Consider the following 21,807-nt stretch of genomic DNA (forward strand, 5'->3'; position numbering starts at 1 on the left):
AGTTTTAGTGAATAAGGACAGCAGAGAAGAAACCAGCACGGCTTTTTCCCAAAATGTGATCTGGTCAGCTATTGATACATTTCACTATGCTCCTGAGGAAGACCTAACGTTTGAGGCATATTTCAGAAGATTTGAAGACTTTTTTTAAAATTGAATGCAGTGCATGGACTGATCAAAAGAAGGCTCGTTTATTTCTACAGAAGTTAGGTACATCTGAACATAAATTTGTTGACTATATTTTACCAAGAAAAACCAACAAATTTTTGTTTGACGAGGCAGTCAAACTATTAATGTCCAAAAAGAAGCCTTTTTCATAAAAGATAGAAATGCATGAATCTTACATATAAGGAGAGTTAGGACTATACGACATTTGCGTCTATAGTTAATAAGCACTGTGTTGTGGGGTACAAATCACCCCTATTTGAGAACTAAATGGAATCAACCAGTCCTATGAACACCACTGGTTTCAAAGACTAAATGGAGACATTCATATCATATTTAACTGCATGCTATGAACATGTTCCTCTCATACCACTTTAGTGGCTCCTGTATTCTGTAGGATAAATGCATATTATATTTTATACACTTTACACTACTTGTGGTTTCTTTCATTTTTAATCCCTAGCAACCCCCTACAACAGTAGGTAAACTTGTTATAGGTATGTAGTTGCTGGGGCTGGCTCCTTTTTCCATTTCTTTTTGCACAGGTGTGATTCTACCTTTAGTCCTCCATTCTGGCATGTGTGCTGTGTGGGTATATTTTCGCAGGTTCTGAATTAGCATAATGTTCTTAAATTTTTCAACTAATATGCATGTATTCTGTCATGACCTGATGCTCTTCAGTTTACCATTTTTTATAGGATGATCTTCAGGGTTTCTACACTGATTTCATTTTCTGTTTCTTCTTTGATTTGCTGTGACTCTTCTTTCATGTCTTTCAGCCATTCTGCATTTCTGTTATGATCCTCTCTCTTCCCATATCTGGCTTCAGTAGCATTTTGTTTCTGTTGTGTTTGGTTGTTCTGTTCTTGTTTTTCATCCATTTACATTTTGATAGAATTGGCTTTCATTATTTTCCAAGGTCCTGTTTTGTTTGCACTGTTCAGATTTATATTTGTATCGTTCTTAATCTTCCTTCTTTTGTTGCTAATTTTTGCTTCAATTCTTCCTGTTTCTTGTCGAGCCTTTCCCTGCTAGTCACATTTCTAATTTTCCATCCTCTTGTAGTCACTTTCATCTTGTTTATCATTTTGATTTCTTTTTTAAGTTTGTTGATCTGAGTTTTGAGTCTCAATTCCCATGCGGGTGTTGTTAATCTATTTTCTTTCCCTGTCTTTTTTCTACTTTAAACTTTATACTTACTGTTTTGGCACAAGTGTAAATTGTTTAAGTCTGTTATAGTATCTGTTGGGATGTACGAGAGGAGCTTGTTCACCTTCTCCATTTCTGCTTTTAATTTCTTTCACTCTTGGTTCCTTAAAGATGGAAAAAAAATTTTTAATTATTTACTTGCTAGTACTTTTCACACAAGTAATTATTAGTTACTGATACTGACAATAACTAGTGATGTTCCCTGGTGTCAGAGTGACAACAAGTCTTTCCAGGTTTCCAGCACTCTCTGCCGCTTTCAAAAACTATTGCAAATCTTTTTACTGTGAGTGATTTTCTAGCATGATAGAGGGAGCACATCTTCTTTGCGGCAGCCCTGGCAATGTCCTCAATGTATTTGTTTCAATTCAAGTTGCCTGTGAATGTTAAGCCTAGTTGTTTGAAGGATGGGCTCTCAGATATGGTGTTATTTGTCATGGCAACTGGTGGTTGACGTTTTTTTTATTGTTAAAGGAAAGAAGCTTAGTCTTAGCAGCATTAAATGTTGCCATCCACTTATGATACCATTTCACTGACTGATGGTCGGTTTCTAAGGTTCCTGCCATTACCGTGGATATGTGTACATTCATTTTTTCCTCATGTCTATTATAGAGCATGGTGTCATCAGAAAATATACCTTTTAGTACTTTTTAATTGAATTTTTAAAGCTCGATTATTAATTGAAGCAAACTATTATAAAACTCACTAATAAAACACTAATAATTCAAGAGGTTGACGAAATGTCTCCGTTGTCATTGGTTGTAGATTCTTAATTTTCTCAGATAGGGAGAAATTCCATTTTGTCTATTGACGTAGCCAAAGAAGACAAAAGTTGTAGCACCAAAAACGTCCAAAAAGAAGACAGTGATGTATCAAATGTTCCTCAAGTGAGGAGCTAGCATCTAAAATATTGTTAATATATACATTTAAATATTCATAAAAAACTGAAAAATACTAACTGCATTACGTAATCTGAAAATTTGCTAGTTACAGATTAACCAGAATTTAGTGATAAGTCTTGACCAGATTTGTTACAATCTGCCTTTGTTGGGACTACAGAAATGTACATACAACATTGATAATTAAAAAAAATATCATAAAATCCAGTAGTGGTTACATGCCCCAAAATTTTGATAAAAATAATAAAAGAACATATGTTATATATTGCTAGTAAGTAGCATTTAACATAGCTAGCATGAATTTTGGTGAGGATCACATTAGAACGTGTCTGACAGCAAACGGGATGTACCTAACAACAAGTGACACAATTACAGCAGAGGCCAACAGTCAAACTCCCTAGAAAAACAGGTGTTGAACAATATGAGGTGATGACATCACACTTTTGAGGGGAGAAACAAATCAGTACTCTCCCAGAGGCCAAGTCATGTGGATGATAGTCCAATAATGTAATTAATCTAAGGAATGTCACCTCGATGTCTGCCATATGCATCTTTCAATTCCCAAGTTAGAAAAATAAGTTTAAAAAAATTAATTTAAACTGAAGTAGTTTCTATCCTCATGAGTAAACTTTCTTTCTAAATAAAACCTTTAAAAATTCAGCAATGTGTTTCATGGATGAATAGTTTTTTCATCTAGCTAAACAGATGAGGCTGTCAGCAACCACGAGAGGATGACAGCCCACACATGGAAGAGCAACAATCTAAAGAAGAAAAAAAATCAGCACCTGCATATGTACATGCATAAAGACATTATTCTATGGTTTTTGTGATCACTCACCGGCGAGAGCACACTACATGTGCAAGTCTACATTTATGAAAAAACTATGGGTGAAGTTTTGTTTAACATAAAATGTTATAAAAGGGGCCTGGAGAAAACTTGAATGCCTGGAGAGAACTTGAATGCCTACTAGATACTGTCCTCGAATGTCTAAGATCTCTCTGTACAGGGGTTTGTTAGGACAACATGGCATAGGAATACTTTTTTCTACAAGTAAATCTTGACTAAGTATTCATAATAGCAAAATAGAAAGTACTAAAGAGAAGGAGCAAGTCTCAATTTGGATACGTGCCATTAGAAGGAAAAATTTTATTCCAACCAAATATAGTAAAGTAAGTAATGTTATTTTTAATAATTAAACGCATATTCAAGTACTTTCTTAACGTTTGATAACATTGTTAATATAAATTAAAGAAACAGGAAATATGTCGATATTTTTAACTGTTTATTTCCTTATAAGGCTAAAAAATCTATCTGGGAGGATGAAAATTTAATTTAATTTTGTTTTAGTTTTTAAAATTATAAACAAATAATTTTACATGAGAATATTTTTTCAAAATGCCCTCTTAATAATAAATAAAACCTTTCATTGAGTATTTCTAAATTTTTAAAAGTTCTATATATTTTTCTAAAGACAAGTCGGGTTGAAAATTAAATTAATCACCACGCGGGTATTAATAAAATTAGCTGTCAACGTTATACATTAAATTTGATTGTTTCTTTTTAGAATTATAAACAAATAATTTTTACATGAAAATATTTTTCAAAAGTATATATTTTTTAATTTATTTACTTGCCTTCCCACGAGGGCACAGTTAGACACGAGGTCGGTTTTTAATGTAGGAAAATCTAGCTCCCCAAGAAGGGGCATCCTGGATAGGAACAAAAATAGAATAAAAATTGTCTCAGTCATGAAGGATTTCTCCTCCACTAACCGAGGACAGAACAAATGAAGTGTAGCATCAGAACAGATACTACACTGTGATCCTCTGCCGAAGATAAATGTTACCAAAGACAAGATAAGTTACTAATGTTCCAACTGTGTTTTAACTTACGTTTTTCTTTACTTCAAAACCAAAGTGGTGTCAAGTATATTAGAATGAAAACAAATATCGCATTTAAATTTTCCTCATCTCTAAAATTCCAAAAAATAACATTCAACACATGTGATTTTTCTCTATATTAAATTAAAAAAATATTTCTGCACTCGTAACTTTTATTATTTGTTTGTATTTAAATTATTTGTTTGATTTCAATTTTTTGTATTTTATCGTTTGTTTTCATTCTTAAAATTATTTATCGTTTGTCTTCACTTTTAAAATTATTCATCGTTTGTGTTTAATATGTTTTTTAATTCTTTGTTCCCTAAATTCATAATTCAGTTTTATCAGTATTAAATTGTATATTGCTTTAATATTACTTAATTTTACATAATATTTATATTTTATATTGAATAAAGTTCAGTTTCAGTATTAATTGAACTGTGTTCTTTTTTCTTTGAAAGAATGTTTTATTGCTCTTTTACAAATGGCCCTCGTATAGTTTGACAGTCTGACAAACCTTACCTACATTGCCTGCAGGCATTTTCAGTTAACAGGTCTTCTCCTTCCTCTCGGTGGCCTCGGTCAAACTGGAATGTTGCTTTTTTACCTCCCTTTTGTTTAGTTTTAATGGCGGCCATATTAACCGGAGTAAATATCCTATATCTTTTATCCAACCATGAGTAGGGAAATAAACACGTTGGTTTTCTTGGATCTAGAAACTACCGGCTTGAAAGGAGAAGGTTCCAAATATCCTCGCATTATTGAACTATTTATGCTCGCCATTGGTCGATCACAGTTTCTGACACCAGAAAAACCTCGTGTTTTGAATTCTCTTCGCTTGGCTTTTTACCCAAACAAACCGATTCCATTAAACACTTCCTGCATTACTGGTAAGATCTATTTTCCTTTTTTTAAATCGATAATAAACAAAATATTTAAATAAATAAATACCACAACCGAATCGTTGCGAATTCTGTCATATATCTACTTCATTTCACAACTTGGCCGCCGCGACTTTTTATTTATTTTTATTTTATTTATTTACTTATTTTTGCTAACTTAATTCTTCAAACTTTGCTTTACCATTGTTGAATGCATTAATTTCTATGGTACTTATGCAGAATACGAACGATATTATTTTAAAAAAAAAAAAAAAAAAAAAAAAAAACGTTAACTAAAAACTTCGATTGGCAAGATCGTAAAACCACGTGTCATCGCATAAAAACATACCCTCACAAAAATCGCAAAATTTATTTTCTATAATCAAAAAGAAAAAAAAAGAGGTTACTTGCCCTAAAACCCCAGAATATTCCGAGAATGTGTACTCGTTTAAATTTATATGCAAAACTTATCCCCTATTCTAAATTCTAAAAGAAAAAGGATTTTCTTCTTACATTTTTCAGGGTGTTTACATGTAGAATTTTATGAGTGCTGATTTAAAACTTTTTGGTTTGAATGTGAATATAAAATGGATTTCTAAGTATTTTGTTTATTTTTTACTTTTGAGACATTGACGTCGGTCGTATAGTTATCGGTTTAATTTACGAAGTAGTTATTTTTCGAACCGAATAAAAGCTTTAAAGGTGCTAGTGTAAAGAGTGATCCGTGCTATTTTTTTAAATCGTATTTCCAACTTTAATTAAAGTTTTATTAATGTTTTTTTTTTTTTGTTTTTTTTTATTCAATTGTAAGGTTGAAGTATAGAATAGGTACAAAACACTCTCCCCTTCCCATGTTAAGAATGGCTTTTAAAATAATAACGTTATTATTTACGTCCGGATCACTCTCTGCACTAAAAACACAAAACTCCAAATAGATAACAGGGCAGTTTTGCACTCAAGTCCCGGCAAAGTTCGACAACTCTTAGAAGGGTCACATCAGTATATTCGTAATATTCGTGATTTGACGGTAATATTCGTGATTTGACGGTCACACCGTCAAATCACGAATATTACGAATTATTAGTAGTGCAGTGCATTTATTGATCCGTGTTGAAATAATGTTATTTAAAAAGCCGTTCTTAACATGGGGAGGGGAGAGTGTTTTGTAACTATTCTATATTTTACGTTTTCCGGTACGCTCGATCTGACTTTGATTACCCGGCCGTCTGGTCAGCCATATTAGATATTCATCGTTAGTTATTTACACGAGACATACACATCTTAATCATGATTTTCTCTACTTCAGATGGGTGCAGTAAATAAACTTTTAACTCGAAATGACCCCTAATGGGCGGAGGTTGACAATCCTGCCACTTTTCAAAAATCGCTAAAAAAAAAAACATGGTGGACGACCCACACGCATATGACACTGAAAGTAACGCTCCCTCTGACACAGAATCGGAAGTTAGGGGGCATGTGTATTTGTTTTGACTTTACATACGTGAATGAACAACGAACCATTCTTTCACCTAACAGTTTAATATTAGTTCGTATGGCACAGTTAACCATTCGGAACATTTTGTAGACCCCGCCACAGGTGTCTGTACAAACGGCGTTTGTCAAAATCTATAGAGGCCTATATATTTTTCATGAAATTAGTCGCTACCATCCTCATCTTCCTTTTCACATATGACCAGAATCCCTCCACAGTTTATTAAATATTAATTACATATTTTTTTTCATTTTAAAACTTTAATTTTTATTTTAAAACTAATAATTCGTAATATTCGTGATTTGACGGTGTAAAATACTGATGTGACCCTTCTAGAGTTGGCGAACTTTGCCGGGACTTAACTGCAAAACTGCCAATAAAAGAGTAAAGGCAAATGTGTATTTCAGCGTGGAACCATGGTCCATGCAAGAGCGTAAAAAGGTCAAATTTAGCCTCAAAAAGGTCAATCTGGAAACTTTCTTCACTGAAAGGTAGAGGTTAACAAGGATTTTGCAACAATGGTTTGTTGCGACCTCTGACTTGGTAAAAATTGTAGAACCTTGTCGGTCTGGTAATAAGGGTAACGATTCAATTTCCTTCAACTCCAATCCCAAACTGAAATCACAACCAAAATTCAGTTCACTCCATCCTTCTTATATAATCCAGTCAAATAAGTTAAACGTAACAACTACCAATATAAAAAGAGTCATCACCCACACAAAAGATTTCTGCTGCCACTCTTCCTGAGAGTCGCAGGTAAGTGCTTCAAGTTTTTATCAATGCACTCCCACTCAACAGAAAACAAAATAAATTGTTATTGATTTTGTAAAGCCTTCTCAATATACATATTCCTCATTCTTGATAACCAGAGCACTAGCAGTGGTGACAAACCCAATCCTTTTCATCTGGTGGAGCTGCACTGATCCCAACGCATCTAAAATGGAACCAGTTATCACATTTAGTAAACTAACTCCAGCAAGAAATGACTTTGTATTGTCACTATATATGTGAGAAGGCAAGCCCCACATGTTTGAAAACCTGATGAAGGCCAGTATAAATGTGTGCACTGTCATGTCCTCAACCAGTTCTAAATGTACCGCCCTGATTTCCAAGCACGTGAATATGGGGCGATTCTTTGTGAAAATGTTCTTATGGCTCGTCTGCTTGGACATCAGCCAAGTGAGTACAATTTGGGCATCTACAGCCAAATACAAACTTCCAAATTTCGTTCCTTGGTAGGCTCTCAAAATATTACTAAGACATTTAATTGCCAAAAAGACAGCTAATAGTTCCAGCGTTGGCAAGGTTTTAGCTTTTAATGGTGCCACCTTTGCCTTAGAAAAAATCAGAGAAGATATACCTCCCTGAACTGCATACACAGAAAACCCATATGCCTTTTTTGAGGCATCTGTGAATATGTACAAATCCGCTGCAGTATCTCTCTCAAGTACCTGTCTTCTAAAGGATAACGAATGAAGAGCCAACAAATCACTAGCTAGTAATCTCCACCTTTCCTGCATTTCCTTCGGAATGGAATCGTCCCAATCAATATTAGCCTTCCACATTTCTCCCACCAATATGCGACTTTGAATGGTGACTGGGAGACATAAAGATAATGGGTCAAACACACTGGATGCAGCTGGTAGTATTTGACGTTTTGTTGCTAAGTTGGAGTCACAAGTTTGCTGAACTAGGCTGATGGAGTCAGACCCTGGGTCATATGTGTCACCCAGAACCTTTTCCCAAGGACAACTGTGAGTTGTCAAAGTCTCATCCTTCATCATCAATTCCTGTAGCTTTGGGCAATTGGTGTTACATGATCGAAGATCAAATCCTCCTTTCTTCAATCTTTCCTTTACTTGCTGATATAGTTTTCTCAACACACCTTCTGAATTGTTTGTACTGACAATATTGTCAACATAAAAATTTGAATTCAACAGTTTGGTGCATTCATCAACTGGAAATCTAGACGCATGATACTTCAATATGCAGTTCAATATAGAAGGGCTTGCGTTAAAGCCGAAGATGATGGTCGTATAACGGTAACATACCAGACGATCATCCATCAAGCAAAGGTTGCAGGTTTTATGCCTCTCCTGGATATGGAAGTTCTCCAATGTTGGTGTTGTTGTCTCCGTTTTTCTGTCTGGATGAATGTATCTACGAGAGCTACCATAATCCAAATCTCTCTGGTTTGCTTCTGGGAGTGTAGCCTTTCAGGATTTTAAGATCCTGATGCCAGTATCTAAAATAGAAGTTAAAGATGGATGTGGTGCCCCTACCGACCTCACTAATTCTTCCTTAAGACGGTTGGTCAGTCTTTGGAACAGTATATGGGCTGCTAATGCCCCTCTGCCTGAATTTCTTTCCATAAATCCATATCCCAACATAGAGTCCAACTCTGACAACTCGTATTTAACCTGAGACAAATAGTTCTTAAGGTATTCAATATCATACCTGCCTCAGGTAGAAAGTAATAGAGTAGAGAATATCTCCTCTCTAATGGCCTCTTCATTTTCCCCCACTCTTCATCTGTGCCTAAATCAAAACGTGGATTCCATGAACAAAGCTTCTTTCTTAGAACTGCACACCTGTGGAACTCTGTTCCGTCCGCCTGCTTCCCATCTGACTACAACTTGGGTATGTTCAAGTCCAACGTTAACAAATTCCTAATGAACCGCCCCCTCCATAAGTAAACTCAATCACATTGAGTAAGTAAACTCAATCAAATCTCCACACTAACGTAATGTACTTGCAATAACCCTTATCCCTGAGTGGCTTCCGGGCCTTGATAAGTGGTGACCACTGTGTAAAAAAAAAAAAAATCCCAATAATTATCCTTAAGAATTTTTATCGTGGCATCATAATTATTGGATGTCTCCTCAAGATGATGGATTAGCCGAAACGAACGTCCCGTAATGCAAGTCTTGAGGTAGGTTAATTTTTCTCTCTTTTATTTTAATCCCAAAGTGCAATAGTCAAACCTAGTGAGAAAATTTCTCAATGCAAATTTCTTCTCTAAGTCCAGGCCATCAAAACTAGGGCATTTGACCTTAGGCCTGAACATAGAGGTGTCAACTTGAGATGGCTGCATTGCATTTGGGAGCATGATGGGAAGAGGAGAATCATTCTTGTGAACCTCTGCGGTTAAGTTTTGTAAATCTGTTTCCACTTCCTCTTTGAATTCGACAAGATCATAAGCATGCAGTGCCACCCTATCTCTAGGAAGGAATTAACCAAGTTTTCCTGAACTTGGTCCACTTTAGATAGCCACTCGTTTATGTTGTCTGTGGTGTTCTTCAAGGCACACGCATCCACTGCGACTCTTTTCTTTAATTTTTCTAATGTGTATCTGATAAATATCTTTCCTCCGTATCCAAAAGGGCCTCAAGAAGGTGATCCGTTTTTTTCTTGCATTCCTAAGGAATCCTCAAGGGAAGACATTTGTTCCACGGCCATAATAAAAAATAACAGAAGGAAAAAAAAAATATGCACAAGGTCTGCAGATCAGTGTTGCATCATGTGGAAACTTTCTCCACTGAAAGGTAGAGGTTAACAAGGATTTTGCAACAATGGTTTGTTGCGATCTCTGACTAGTTAAAAATTGTAGAACCTTGTTGGTCTGGTAATAAGGGTAACGATTCAATTTCCTTCAACTCCAATCCCAAACTGAAATCACAACCAAAATTCAGTTCACTCCATCCTTCTTATAATCCAGTTAGCCAATCAAATAAGTTAAACGTAAAAACTACCAATATAAAAAGAGTCATCACCCACACAAAAGATTTCTGCTGCCACTCTTCCTGAGAGTCGCAGGTAAGTGCTTCAAGTTTTCTCAATATTAGAAAGGCCAAAATTTCAAACAAGATTGGCGGCCGCCATTGTTGTACATTTAGTCTAATAAAAAAACGAAAAAATACAATTTTTCGGGTTTTATTTCGGCCTTAGGGTAACATAAATAATTTGATAAATGTTACCTTACGCTACAACAGAACACTGATTATTCTAATCTGGTTTTATAGTGGTATTCGAGGTCGCTGATAATGAATCTGATAATCAAACTCACCACAAATTTCCCGTTTGCATAGTATGAACCCCTAGATCTTGGGACTATTTTGTGCCGTTTCATTGCCTTCAGTAGTGTTTTTCTTACATGATACGTTCGCGTCCAATCACATCGCGTAGGAATGTTTCAAATAAGAAAGCTTTTCGTCTTATGTAGTTTTTAATGCTCTGTTTGTTCACATCCTTTCGGCCATTTAGAAAGGAAGGTGTCTTTTCCACTATTGCCAACTGAGATTTAAAAAAACTCGCTAGATAAGGGAAAGAAATCTCTATAAAATTGCTAGATTTTTAACTTTTGCCATCTGAAATTTTCAGAAACTGCTCATTCGAAACCAAAAAAGCCCCCCCCCCCATCCCCGGAAAACATTGTATTTTAACTTCCTACCCTACATAAAATTATAATGAATATGCAAAAATATTCCGTGTTTTTTTTTTTGTTTTTTTTTTCACTCATTATATATTTTTGGAATTATATTGAAACGGTTTTCAAATTTTATCAGTAAGTTTTATCTGTTTTTTGGGAGAGAGTATATTTTGTTTTTGCAAGAAACAACTCATAAAATCAGTGTTTAATAAAAAAAATTCTGTGCTTGTACAGTTTAGTCAAGACATTAAAAAATGAAAATATCGAAAAAAAAAAAAAAAAAAAAAAAAAGTTATATTGCATGTATCCGTTATAGAACGAAGTTCTCCAAAAAAAAATGTCACTTAATTTCATCAAGTAGTTTTTATTTTACAGCGAAAAAAACAATTTGTTATGATACCGAGCAAAGGGTTCGATTTTTAGGAAGAAAAGCTAGCATTAAAGATGGGGAGGAAGTATCAGTGCTTTACATAGTTATCTCCCCTTGGCGTGTTCGGCAAATTTCACAATGGCTGACTTCAATGCGCTCTCATAAGAACGTGTTTTTCCGCTGTAAAAAAACCCCCAGAAAACTACTCGATCAAATTAAATGAAATTTTATTTTCGGGGATCTTCAGTCCAAAACAGATACATACAATATAACCTTTTTTCGATATTTTCATTTTTTAATGTCTTGGCTAAACTGTACAAGTACCAAAAATTCAATTTTAATATATTACAAATTAAACATTACGATAATGGCGTACCTAAATATTTATCAATATTGAAAAATAAATTCCTCGAATATCAGAAAAATCGGTTTGTATTACTATACACATAGATTCGAAAAAGTTGTCAAAAAACAAATATATAAATGTTATCGAAGGCAAGATAAGTTACTTTTCTACTTTAACTGAATTATTTTTCAGTGTTTTTATTTTAATGTAACATGTTTATTCAGCTCGAAAAATAGTGTTTACTAATGTATTGGAAAATTAAAAATGACGCCAGACTTGAACACAGTAAGTTTGGGAAAATAAATTAAAAATAAAAAAACTATACAAAATACTTGCTCAATATATGTTACCGTGACATAGGCTGACCTATATTCGGTTAGGTAGAAAAGTAACTTCTCTTGCTTTTGATAACATTTGTTTGTTTTTTAACAACTTTTTCAAATCTATGTGCATAGTAATACAAACCCAGAAAAATTAAAAACGAAATCCCGCAAAACGCAGGCACCACATTTATACGTGAAGTAATTGATAGATTTTAGAACCATTCCGAAGGGGAAATTGAGGAGGATAGGGAAAAATGGCACAAATGATTAAATGGGGAAAAATAGAACAAAACAAAAATCTTTGAGACTATAAAGGGAAAACATTAAGTAGTAGTTTGTTAATTAAAAAAATAAATTTAGATATAATTTATTTTATAAATAAATTTATAAATAAATGAATTTATTTTATAAATCTCATTCTTTGAAGGGGAATAGTTATCTGAGATAATTATTCCCCTTCAAAAATGAGATTCAACTTTTTTAGGCGATTGCGTGTGAATATTTTGAAAAAAATATTTTAGAATTTAAAGTGGGGGGGGATATTAAAATGATCCCTCACTTTTAGGACATCCTAACTTTTGGAGACAGATAACTAATCTTTAATGTCTTTTCTAATCCTATGTCTGACTCGCAATGTCATAAAACCACATGAAATCATCTTAAAAAGTAAATCATGCAAAGTTATCTCCCATAGCAAAAAAAAAAAAATTGCTAAACATGTTGAATCCTAAACCGGTAAAAAAGCCTTGGAAATAAGGATGTTACTTTACATTAAATTGAGTAGCACTTTTCCTTGCCACCATCATTCTTGTCTGCTCTGAATATTTTAAAAATAAAAAAAATTATGATTTAAATATTTGCCAATTTTACAATGTCTTTTTATTTTTAGCTTACATGTATTATTTTTTACTTTTCCAATAAAATTAGCATTTAAGTATAGTATATGTTCTGATACTATTCTTTATCTTTTCTGTCCTTGATCAATGAAAGAGAAATTGAGAATGTAAAACGTGAAAAAAAGTTGTCCCAATTCCGAATGCCTCTTTTTGTCGGTAGTGGGATTTTCACTACATTAAAAACTGACCTTGTGTCTAACTTTGCTATCGTAGGAAGGCAAGTCAATTCTTTTTCCACATGTGGAAAACTTTGTTTCTATTTTTAATGTTTACTCAAATAATAAACTTTGTTGAAGTGTTAATATAGGCTGCATTTTAAAAAAGTTGGTTCATGCTGACAAATATAATAATAAATGTTGAAAAAGGTTTGTCAAAATAAGTAAAATCATGAATGTTGGCTCTTTGTTAAAGTGTAGAATCATTAACAGTCGAGAAATTGTAAACGATTCCAAAAATCAACAAATACCTCATATCAAACGCAGTAAAATTAAGTGTCTTTTATACATGCTGAAATTGTGTTTACATTCTTTTTATTTACTAGCCGCCTTTACGACAAATAATTGATTGCTTGTCACTTAACCATTCAGGACTTCATTTTTAATAAATTGTATATAAAAAAAATCTGACTACCACTAACTCTTAAATTTGGGAGTGCAACTCAAACTTAGGGCTAGTGCTAAGAATAAGTCATTTGTTTACAACTTTTCAAAAATTAAGCCTCCCTACCCGTTAAGCGATATGTGGCCATTTGTTTATTTTGTTTTTAATTTGGTGTGTAAAACCACTTTGAACAATATATATTGAAGTTAGAAAAACGTTTTAGCACATTAAAAGTATACATGTTGGTAGATAATTAAATTTTACTATTTTTCTAAATTTTTTGCTGTTTTTTAATTTTCGACTGTTAACTTTTCTACACTTTTACCAAGTGAATAAATACTTTTATATTAAGGGAGTGCTTAGATCATATTTTTATCTATAGAGGCTGGAACCCCCCCCCCCTCCAATAAAAAGTACATAGAAAAATCGATTTTATACTGAGTTTAAGAATGGTTAACTGAAAAAAAAAAAAATGGTGTTTTTAAAAAGAAAAAAAAAAAAGAAAGAAAAAGTCATATAATCGTACAAAAAGCAATAAATGCTGCTTTCTACCTGCCTGAATAAGTTTACTTGATGTTTTAAAGTATTTTCAAGCGCTTTTCTTTATTTTTTTAATCTTAAATTGCGGGTTTGTGGGTCTTCAGATTTTCTAGAAAAAACCCGTTTAGCCGCTAGATCAAAATTTTACCCATTAGATTACAAACGAAATCTCCAGATTTAGCAGGAAAACCACTGAATTGGCAACACTGGTATACAGTCTCTGCTGATTTTGCAGTGGGAGCTTTGTTCTGTGCAGTTCTAGGAGATCCACCTTCTTAGGCCTTGCCTTTTTCTCTTTGAGAAGGGGGTTAGTTTATTACTAATCGCTTGTGGCGCCGTTATCAGAGAATGCCGACGGGGCGCCTTCATGCACTTTTTGAAGATCAGAGTACCCCTCCTCGGGGGAAGAGGGGGGAGGGCTAACTTCTCAATCTCACTTTCTGACCCTGGTGTCTAAGTTCTTACATTGAGAGAGAATTAAACACCATATTTTGTTTATTAAATTGAGTGAATGAAAGTACAAATTAGTTACAAAATGTCCCCCCCTCTCCATATTAAGAATGGATTTCTAAAAGTTATTTCAGCACAGTCTGTATTCTGTATAAGTACCTTTTCTTCTCTTTTTTATTTTTTAAGAAATTGCACTTGTGTATTTTAGTTTTTGAGTATTAGGTTGGTGCAACGTTTTTTAACGTTTAACTTCAAAAGACTCCTTTCATAATAAACTTTATTAATCGAAATAAGAACCATTAGAATCGACACATTTTTGCCAACGATAAACAAGTTTATTTATCCCAGTAGCATAGAAATCCAGAGTTCTGGAAGAGATGCAGTCATAAAGGCTGATAAAACATCATCTTGGCTTTTGAAGCATTTTTTGCGCAGGAAGATGTTGAGATGCTGAAAATGTGATGATCGGTGGACGAGAGGTTCGGTGAATATGGCAGATGAGGCAGAGTCTTGTAGCCCAATCCGTTCAGCTTCTGCAGGGTCAGTTGAGCAACATGCAGCCGAGTGTTATCATGAAGGAAAATTGGTCCCTACATATTGACCAATCTCGAGCACATATGTTGGAGCTTCTGGTGCATTTCGTCAATTTGTCGGCAGTACTTCTCTGCCGTAATTGTTTTATCCGAATTGAAGAAGCTGTGATGGATGAGACCGACCACAGACCACCACACAGTCCCCATAACCATTTTTTTTTTTTTTTTTTTTTGTGCGATTTCAGCTTTAGGAAGTGTTGTGGAGCTTCTGACATCCAACCGTTGCGCCAAACATTGCCAGTTGTCGTAGAGGATCCACTTCTCATCACACATCACAATCCACTCAAGAAATGAGTTGTTTTTGTTGCACAGAAGGAGCGTAGAAGCCCCTTTAAAACAATGATTTTTTTTATCGTTCAATTCATGCAGTACTCATTCATCCAACTTTTTTTATTTCCCTATTTGCTTTATATAGCGAACGACTTGAGTGGTCGACCTCTAGTTCAACAGCAACTTCTTGTGTGGTTTTGAGAGGATCGGCTTCAATTAAGGCTTTCAAATGTTTGTTATCAACTACAGACGACTGGCCATGAATGTTTTCATCTTTGAGACTATTGCAAAATTTCTTGAACCATCGTTGTGCCACATGTTCGGTAGAGGTTCCTGGACCAAACATATCATTGATATTACGAACTGCCTTGGCAGCCTTTTAGCCTAGTTTGAACTGGAATAAGAAAATCATGCAGATTTTAATTTTGTTCATGTTGTCGAAAAGTCTGCAAAAAAAATGGATGAAAAGATTGAGAATGGTAACGAATAACACAATTCGATAGATCGAAAAACGTGCTTCAAAATGATATATAATATGGCTATATATATCAATGAATTAAGAAATTATATATAAAAGTAATATATGAGAAAACGATATTGTTTTTGCATCAACCTAATAAAAAAATTTTTTTTCATTTTTGAAGACGTCCACCTGGGGTGAGGGGGGGGGGATACAATTTGAGAAGGTTTTAGTTTTTCAGAGAACTTTTCCAAAACTTAGTTTTTTGCGTGACTTTTTTGGGTTGCTTGTGCAGTTTAGCAACAACATTAAAAAGCGAAGATAAAGAAAAATCTCTATAATGTACTTTTTTTTTCTTCTTACAGAGGACAATCAAATTTTAGTGAGATCGATCGTGACGGAGCCATCTTGGCAATTTCCAATTACGAGGAAGGGGGGAGGGGCGACAGAGGAGTTAACTCCATCTAATTCTTGAAGTTTCCCAAAATTTTATGAGATTATTTTTAGTTTGGAATAACTTTAGGTATTCATTTTTTCATTGTGTGTGTGTGTTTTTTTTTTTTTTTTTTTTAAAGATCATTTCAAAATTTATTAATAAAATGCATTTTGGCAAAATTCAAGAATATGGAGTTATCTCCCCTGGTGCCTCTCTCATCGTAGCTAGAAATTGCCAAGATGATAGGTCTCACTAAAATTTGATTTTCCTCTATAAAACAAAAAAGGTTCTTGATCAAATTAAGCAATATTTTTATTGAGAATTTCAATAACCGTGCCATAAGAGATTTTTCTTTGCTAAATTTTACAACCATTGTTTTTTCTTTGTTTTCTTGCTAAAAATGAAACAAAACATTAAATTAAACCCTAACACAAAATAAGTTATCTGAACATTTATTGAATTAAAATTTTTTTTTTTTTTTTTAATAATTGGAATTTCAAAGTAAATTACAACAGGCATTTTTTTTTTTTCTAAAGTAAAATAAATGAAAATAGTCATATCAAAATGAGTGACTTTCTTTATAAACAGCGGTAGAAGAAAAATGCCTGTTTGACTCGGGTTTATGTAAAAAAGGAAGCTGATGTGTCAAGATTACCAATTTCCCATTTAATAAACGAAGAAAAAGAAACAAAACTTCATTAAAATAAAAGTTAAAATATTTAAAATTAAATCAACCAGAAAGACATTCCAGTCTTCGAATTTGAAACTGAAAGCAAAAACCACAATTCTTTACCAGAAACCTGAAGAACAAATTCAACAAAACAATACGAGTGGAATCAAAGAATAAGGCATCTTTAATAATAAAATAGTGATTTTTGGTCTAGCAGCACTAGTGAATTTTAAGACCAGACTTTTAGGCTTTCTTCAAGCAACATGTTTTCCAAAGAATGGATCATTTCAGCAAAGCTCAGGAGGCCTCCTTATTCTCATTTTCTGACACCATACTAAAGATGTAGCATAAATTTACCGATGTCTACCATAAAAATGAACATTTTTCATAAATATCCTTTTTTTTTTTTGTCTCCATTTGTTATGCATAAATCTTTTCTTGTTTGAATCAATATTTTTTCTCATTAAAACACATTTGCAAATGTTAAACTTAACAAAAAAACTATGCTTAGTACATGTATAAATGAACTTTATTCAGCAAGTTAAACCGAATTATTTTAACACCAATGTAACCAACCTTCTTCAGGTATATCTTATCAAACTCCAGAATCTGCACAGAATTTCTAACAGAACCTTTTATTTAATCCACGGGGGTAGCATGCTCTCGCTGTCAGTAATGATTGAAATAGAAGTCTTAAGTACAAAAAAAAACAAAAAAACGTAAATTTACTTAGATTTCTACACAGTCATGGCTGACAGAACACAAGCATGCTAACCCCATGGATTTCGTTTGAAAATCTGTGCAGATTCCTGAGTTTGACAAGATACACCTGAAGAAGGTTGGAAGTTACATCGACTGAAACATTGTAAGATGAGAACAAAAATTCTCAATACTCATCTTAAAAATTAAGAAGCCTATTTTAATGCAATCTAAAACCTTTTTATTTATCAAAAAATGACCATTTTCTTTCTGTTTCTTTCATTCAGGATTATACAATGATGCTTTAGAAGATCAAGCAAACTTTGATTCAGAAACAATTGAACTGATCAACAAGTTTCTTTCTCGGCTCAAAAAACCTGTGTGCCTCTTAGCTCACAATGGATGTCAATTCGACTTTGAACTACTGCAGCATCAACTTCTTCAGAACAAGATGGACCTTTTGCCAGATCTTCTCTGTGCGGACACACTTCTTGCTTTCCAGTCGATTGAACAAACAAGATATTTACATACCAGATATCAAGCTTCATCTACATCAAAATGTGCCCTCTTTCAACTTCATACACCTCCAAGGCAAAACAGTGCTCCTGTTGCTTCAAATCCATCTAAGAAGCCTGTTTCGTTGTCTCGCCGTGACAAAATATCAAGAGGTAGTCAGGCAGTTAAAAGGAAACTCTGGCCTAATGATACCAAAATACCAAAAACATTTTCTAATGCAAATCCTGGAGATATTAATGCTGATACGACAGTAACAACTGCCACTCCAGTTAATAACAGCCATGAATCAAATCAAGACCCAAATTTTGAACTGGATCTGCTTGAAAATGCAACAGAGATAAATTCTCCTAAAAGCACAAGACTTTCTTATAAACTGACTGAAATCTATAAACGAGAATTTACTGACGCGAAAGTCAATGCACATTGTGCGGAAGATGATGTGATGATGATTTTTGATATTGCTTTCAAATGGAATAAACAATTCCTTGATTGGCTTGACAAATATGCTGTCAAATTTTAGTATTATAGTGCATCATTTGACTCTAGTAAATTTGATCAGTAGCAGTAAAAAACAAGGGAGGCAATCATGTATGCAATTGTTCTGATGCTCAAAGCTGAATCAAATGGAAAAAAATTGCTTCTATGAAAACTTTGATCACAAATCATAAATGAATGCCATAAATTCACTCCAAAGAAATTGCTGTGATTTCTTTAAAAAAGAAAAATATTGAGCTTAAAATTTATTGACTGAAAAAACAGCATAATTCCATTTTCAAATAATGCATTACAATGATAATTTTGTCATACACGTGTGTGTATAAATATGTATATATAAATATATATTCTATTATATTATATTTTTAACATACTTAATATTTTTATAGTGTACATATAACAATGATATTATACATACCATATATTATCTATATTTTCCCAATTTCATAATCATCAGGTGAGAATGATTAACTCATTGTTAGTTGTGGTTTGTTTAAAATAATTTAATATATACTATGGGTTTGTTTGTCATATATATATATATATATATGCTTGCATAGGGTAAGCTCTTTTAATTTAATTTGAAGTACTTTTTCATGAAATTTTATGCAGAGTTATTAGATACCAGTTAAAGCAAGATTTCTTAAATTTTAACTTTTTTTAAATCTCTTAATCTTAAGCCCAAAGATTGTGATATTCTTCTGGAATAAAAATCATGTAATAAATTTTAAACAAAATTGGAATGAGGATTCTAAACATAAGGTTAATAGCATCTTGATATATCTTGTACTTTTTAAGGAAACATAAGTGGTGCAAAACTGTTAGGTGAGTTTTATTAACTAACCAAATATACTGGAATAACTATTTGCTAGGTTTATATATTATCTATATATATATATAAAAGGCAAAATGACCACGCAAGTTTTTGTATGTTCAAGAAAGGCTTTTTTTCAGGGGGAGGGGGATCTCAACTCCGTTACATTTATTTAGAACTTTCCTTATACTTCCTAGATTATAATATTTACGATTCGAGAATGGACGTCGTCTCTAACTTTATTTTGATCGACTTTTTCAAAAATCCCTGGTTCCTCGTGTTTGTTTCTCTTTTTCATATAAAGTGAAACTGATTGAAGCAAATCGAACTGCTTGGTTTTCCGGCTAGGACGTCCAGAAAGGCAATTAGGTTTGATCAATGTGGGGAAAACCCTTCATAACGGACAATTGCTAATTCATTTAGACACTGCAAGAGCTCACTCTTTTTGGAGGGAGCTGGTTTTCTCCAACATCGTGGGGAACGGAAAAAAGCAGAAACTTAACTGGCCTGCAGCCAGACCTTCATTTCTGCACCTGCATGAACTCGTCAACTTTTTGATTGAAATCAATAAATTTAAATGCTTTCACTTCTTCTTACGTTGTAGCATAGCGGTAAGATGTCAGCTTTTCTTTCACTTTCTTTTCTGCCTTCACATCGCGGATTCGAGCCTGCCTATTTTTTTTGCTCCAAACACTCGGGCAATGCCGGGCACCTCCGCTAGTCTATTATATAAAAGGCAAAATGGGCACAAGCGTTTGTGAATATCCAAGAAAGGCTTTTTGCGTCGGCCTTCTCACGTTAGTTAAATTCATGGAGAAGTTTCCTTATACTTCCTAGATTGTAATATCTCTGATTTTGCACACGGACATTGTCTCTATCTTTTATTTGATCGAGTTTGAAAAAAATACCTAGTTTCCAGTGTTTTTGCCTTTCTCGTATAAAGCAAAACTGATCAAAACAAAGGCGTCCGCCTGGTCTTCCTGGCCAGCACGTGTTGAAGGCAATTAGGTTTGATCAATGTTGGGGGAAACCCTTCATATCAGACAGTTGCTATTCATTTGGACACTACCAGAGTTCCCCCTTTTTTGGGGGAGCTGGTTTTCCCCCACATTATCAACAATCTTGTGTCTAATTTGCTTTCATGGAGAAACAAATAAATGCCACAACAGAAAGTAGGAAGCTTAACTGGCCATCAGCCAGGTTTAAAAGCAGCTTTCATTTCTGCACCGACTCTTATGATTCTTAGCTTAATTACCAACTCAATGAATTCACTGTCCTCTTTGGCATAGTGGTTAACGATGATGACTAATTACCCTACATTTTAAAGTTCGATTCCACCTCTCTCTATCTTTATTTTTTTTTGTTTCATTTTTGTGCCAGTATCCTCCACTCGGGCAAAAGTTAATTGCCAACTCTTTTTTTTTTTTCATGTTCTTTTCCTCCTTCGCGGTACGGGTTCGAGCCTGCATGCCTACTACCATGTTTGTTTTTTTTTTGTTGTTTTTTTTTGGTCAACACACACCTACAAACACCCGGGCCATGTCAGGCACCCCTGCTAGTCTATTATATAAAGGGCAAGATGGGCGCGAACGTTTGTGCATGTCCACGAAAGGCTTTTCAAATCGGGCTTCTCGGGTCGGTCAGATTCCGCAAGAAATTTTTGCATACTTCCCAGGTCATCACAAATGGACATCATCTCTATCTTTTTTTTTTTTTTTTTTTTTTTTTTTGATCGAGTTAAACAAAATTCCAACTGCGCCGTTGTCTTGGCTGTTTGTTTGGCTTTTTCGTATAATAATGCGAAACTATTCGAACACAACCAACAGCTCTACGGCCTAGTGGCTGAGGTGCAGTATCCGTTCTTAAAATGAAATTAGTTCTTGATCAATGGAGGGGGAAACCTTTCTATACTGAGAAAATTTTATTTTTAAGCAAATTGTCACATTTTGTTTTTGTGGTAAAACAAATAAATACCGACAGAAAGCGGCAAGCTTACCTGACCCCTGGCCAGTTTTAAAAGCAACATTCATTTCTGCGCATGCATGGTGACTCCTATGATTCTTAACTTAATTAGCAACTCATTCAAGTCACTATCCTCTTTGGCCTAATGATTAGCGAGGATGACTAATTACCTTACATTTTCGAGTTCAATCCCACTTCTCCGTCTATCTTTTTTTTTTTTTTTAATTTCATCCTATATTTTTATTTTGTGCCATTATCCTCCACCCGGGCAAAAGTTAATTACCAACTCATTGAATTCACTATCCTCTTTTTCTCGCATTCTTTTTCTCCTTCATGGTATGGGTTCAAGCCTGCTTACCTACTACCACTTTTTGCTCAACACACACCTCCAGACACCCAGGCAACGTCGGGTACTCA

General features: G+C 34.1%; 1 protein-coding gene across 1 annotated transcript; it reads left to right on the top strand.

Annotated features, from left to right (window-relative positions):
- The first annotated feature begins 4,744 nt into the window (after positions 1 to 4,744).
- Positions 4,745 to 18,875, top strand: LOC145286059 (uncharacterized). The gene is made up of 2 exons (XM_080134729.1): positions 4,745 to 5,038; positions 17,891 to 18,875. Exons 1-2 carry the CDS (start codon positions 4,825 to 4,827, stop codon positions 18,637 to 18,639), a joined length of 963 nt encoding a protein of 320 aa, XP_079990855.1. The 5' UTR covers positions 4,745 to 4,824; the 3' UTR covers positions 18,640 to 18,875.
- The last annotated feature ends 2,932 nt before the right edge of the window (positions 18,876 to 21,807 follow it).

This window comes from Euprymna scolopes, chromosome 10 (assembly GCF_053919585.1).
Source record: "Euprymna scolopes isolate OS-2025 chromosome 10, ASM5391958v1, whole genome shotgun sequence".
In the NCBI taxonomy this organism is placed as follows: Eukaryota; Metazoa; Mollusca; class Cephalopoda; order Sepiida; family Sepiolidae; genus Euprymna; species Euprymna scolopes.

Excerpts from the sequence above, each read along its gene's own strand:
- LOC145286059 (XM_080134729.1), top strand. The coding sequence starts at position 4,825 with ATGAGTAGGGAAATAAACACGTTGGTTTTCTTGGATCTAGAAACTACC. Across the intron at positions 5,039-17,890 it reads AAACACTTCCTGCATTACTG|GATTATACAATGATGCTTTA; the intron begins GTAAGATCTATT and ends TCTTTCATTCAG.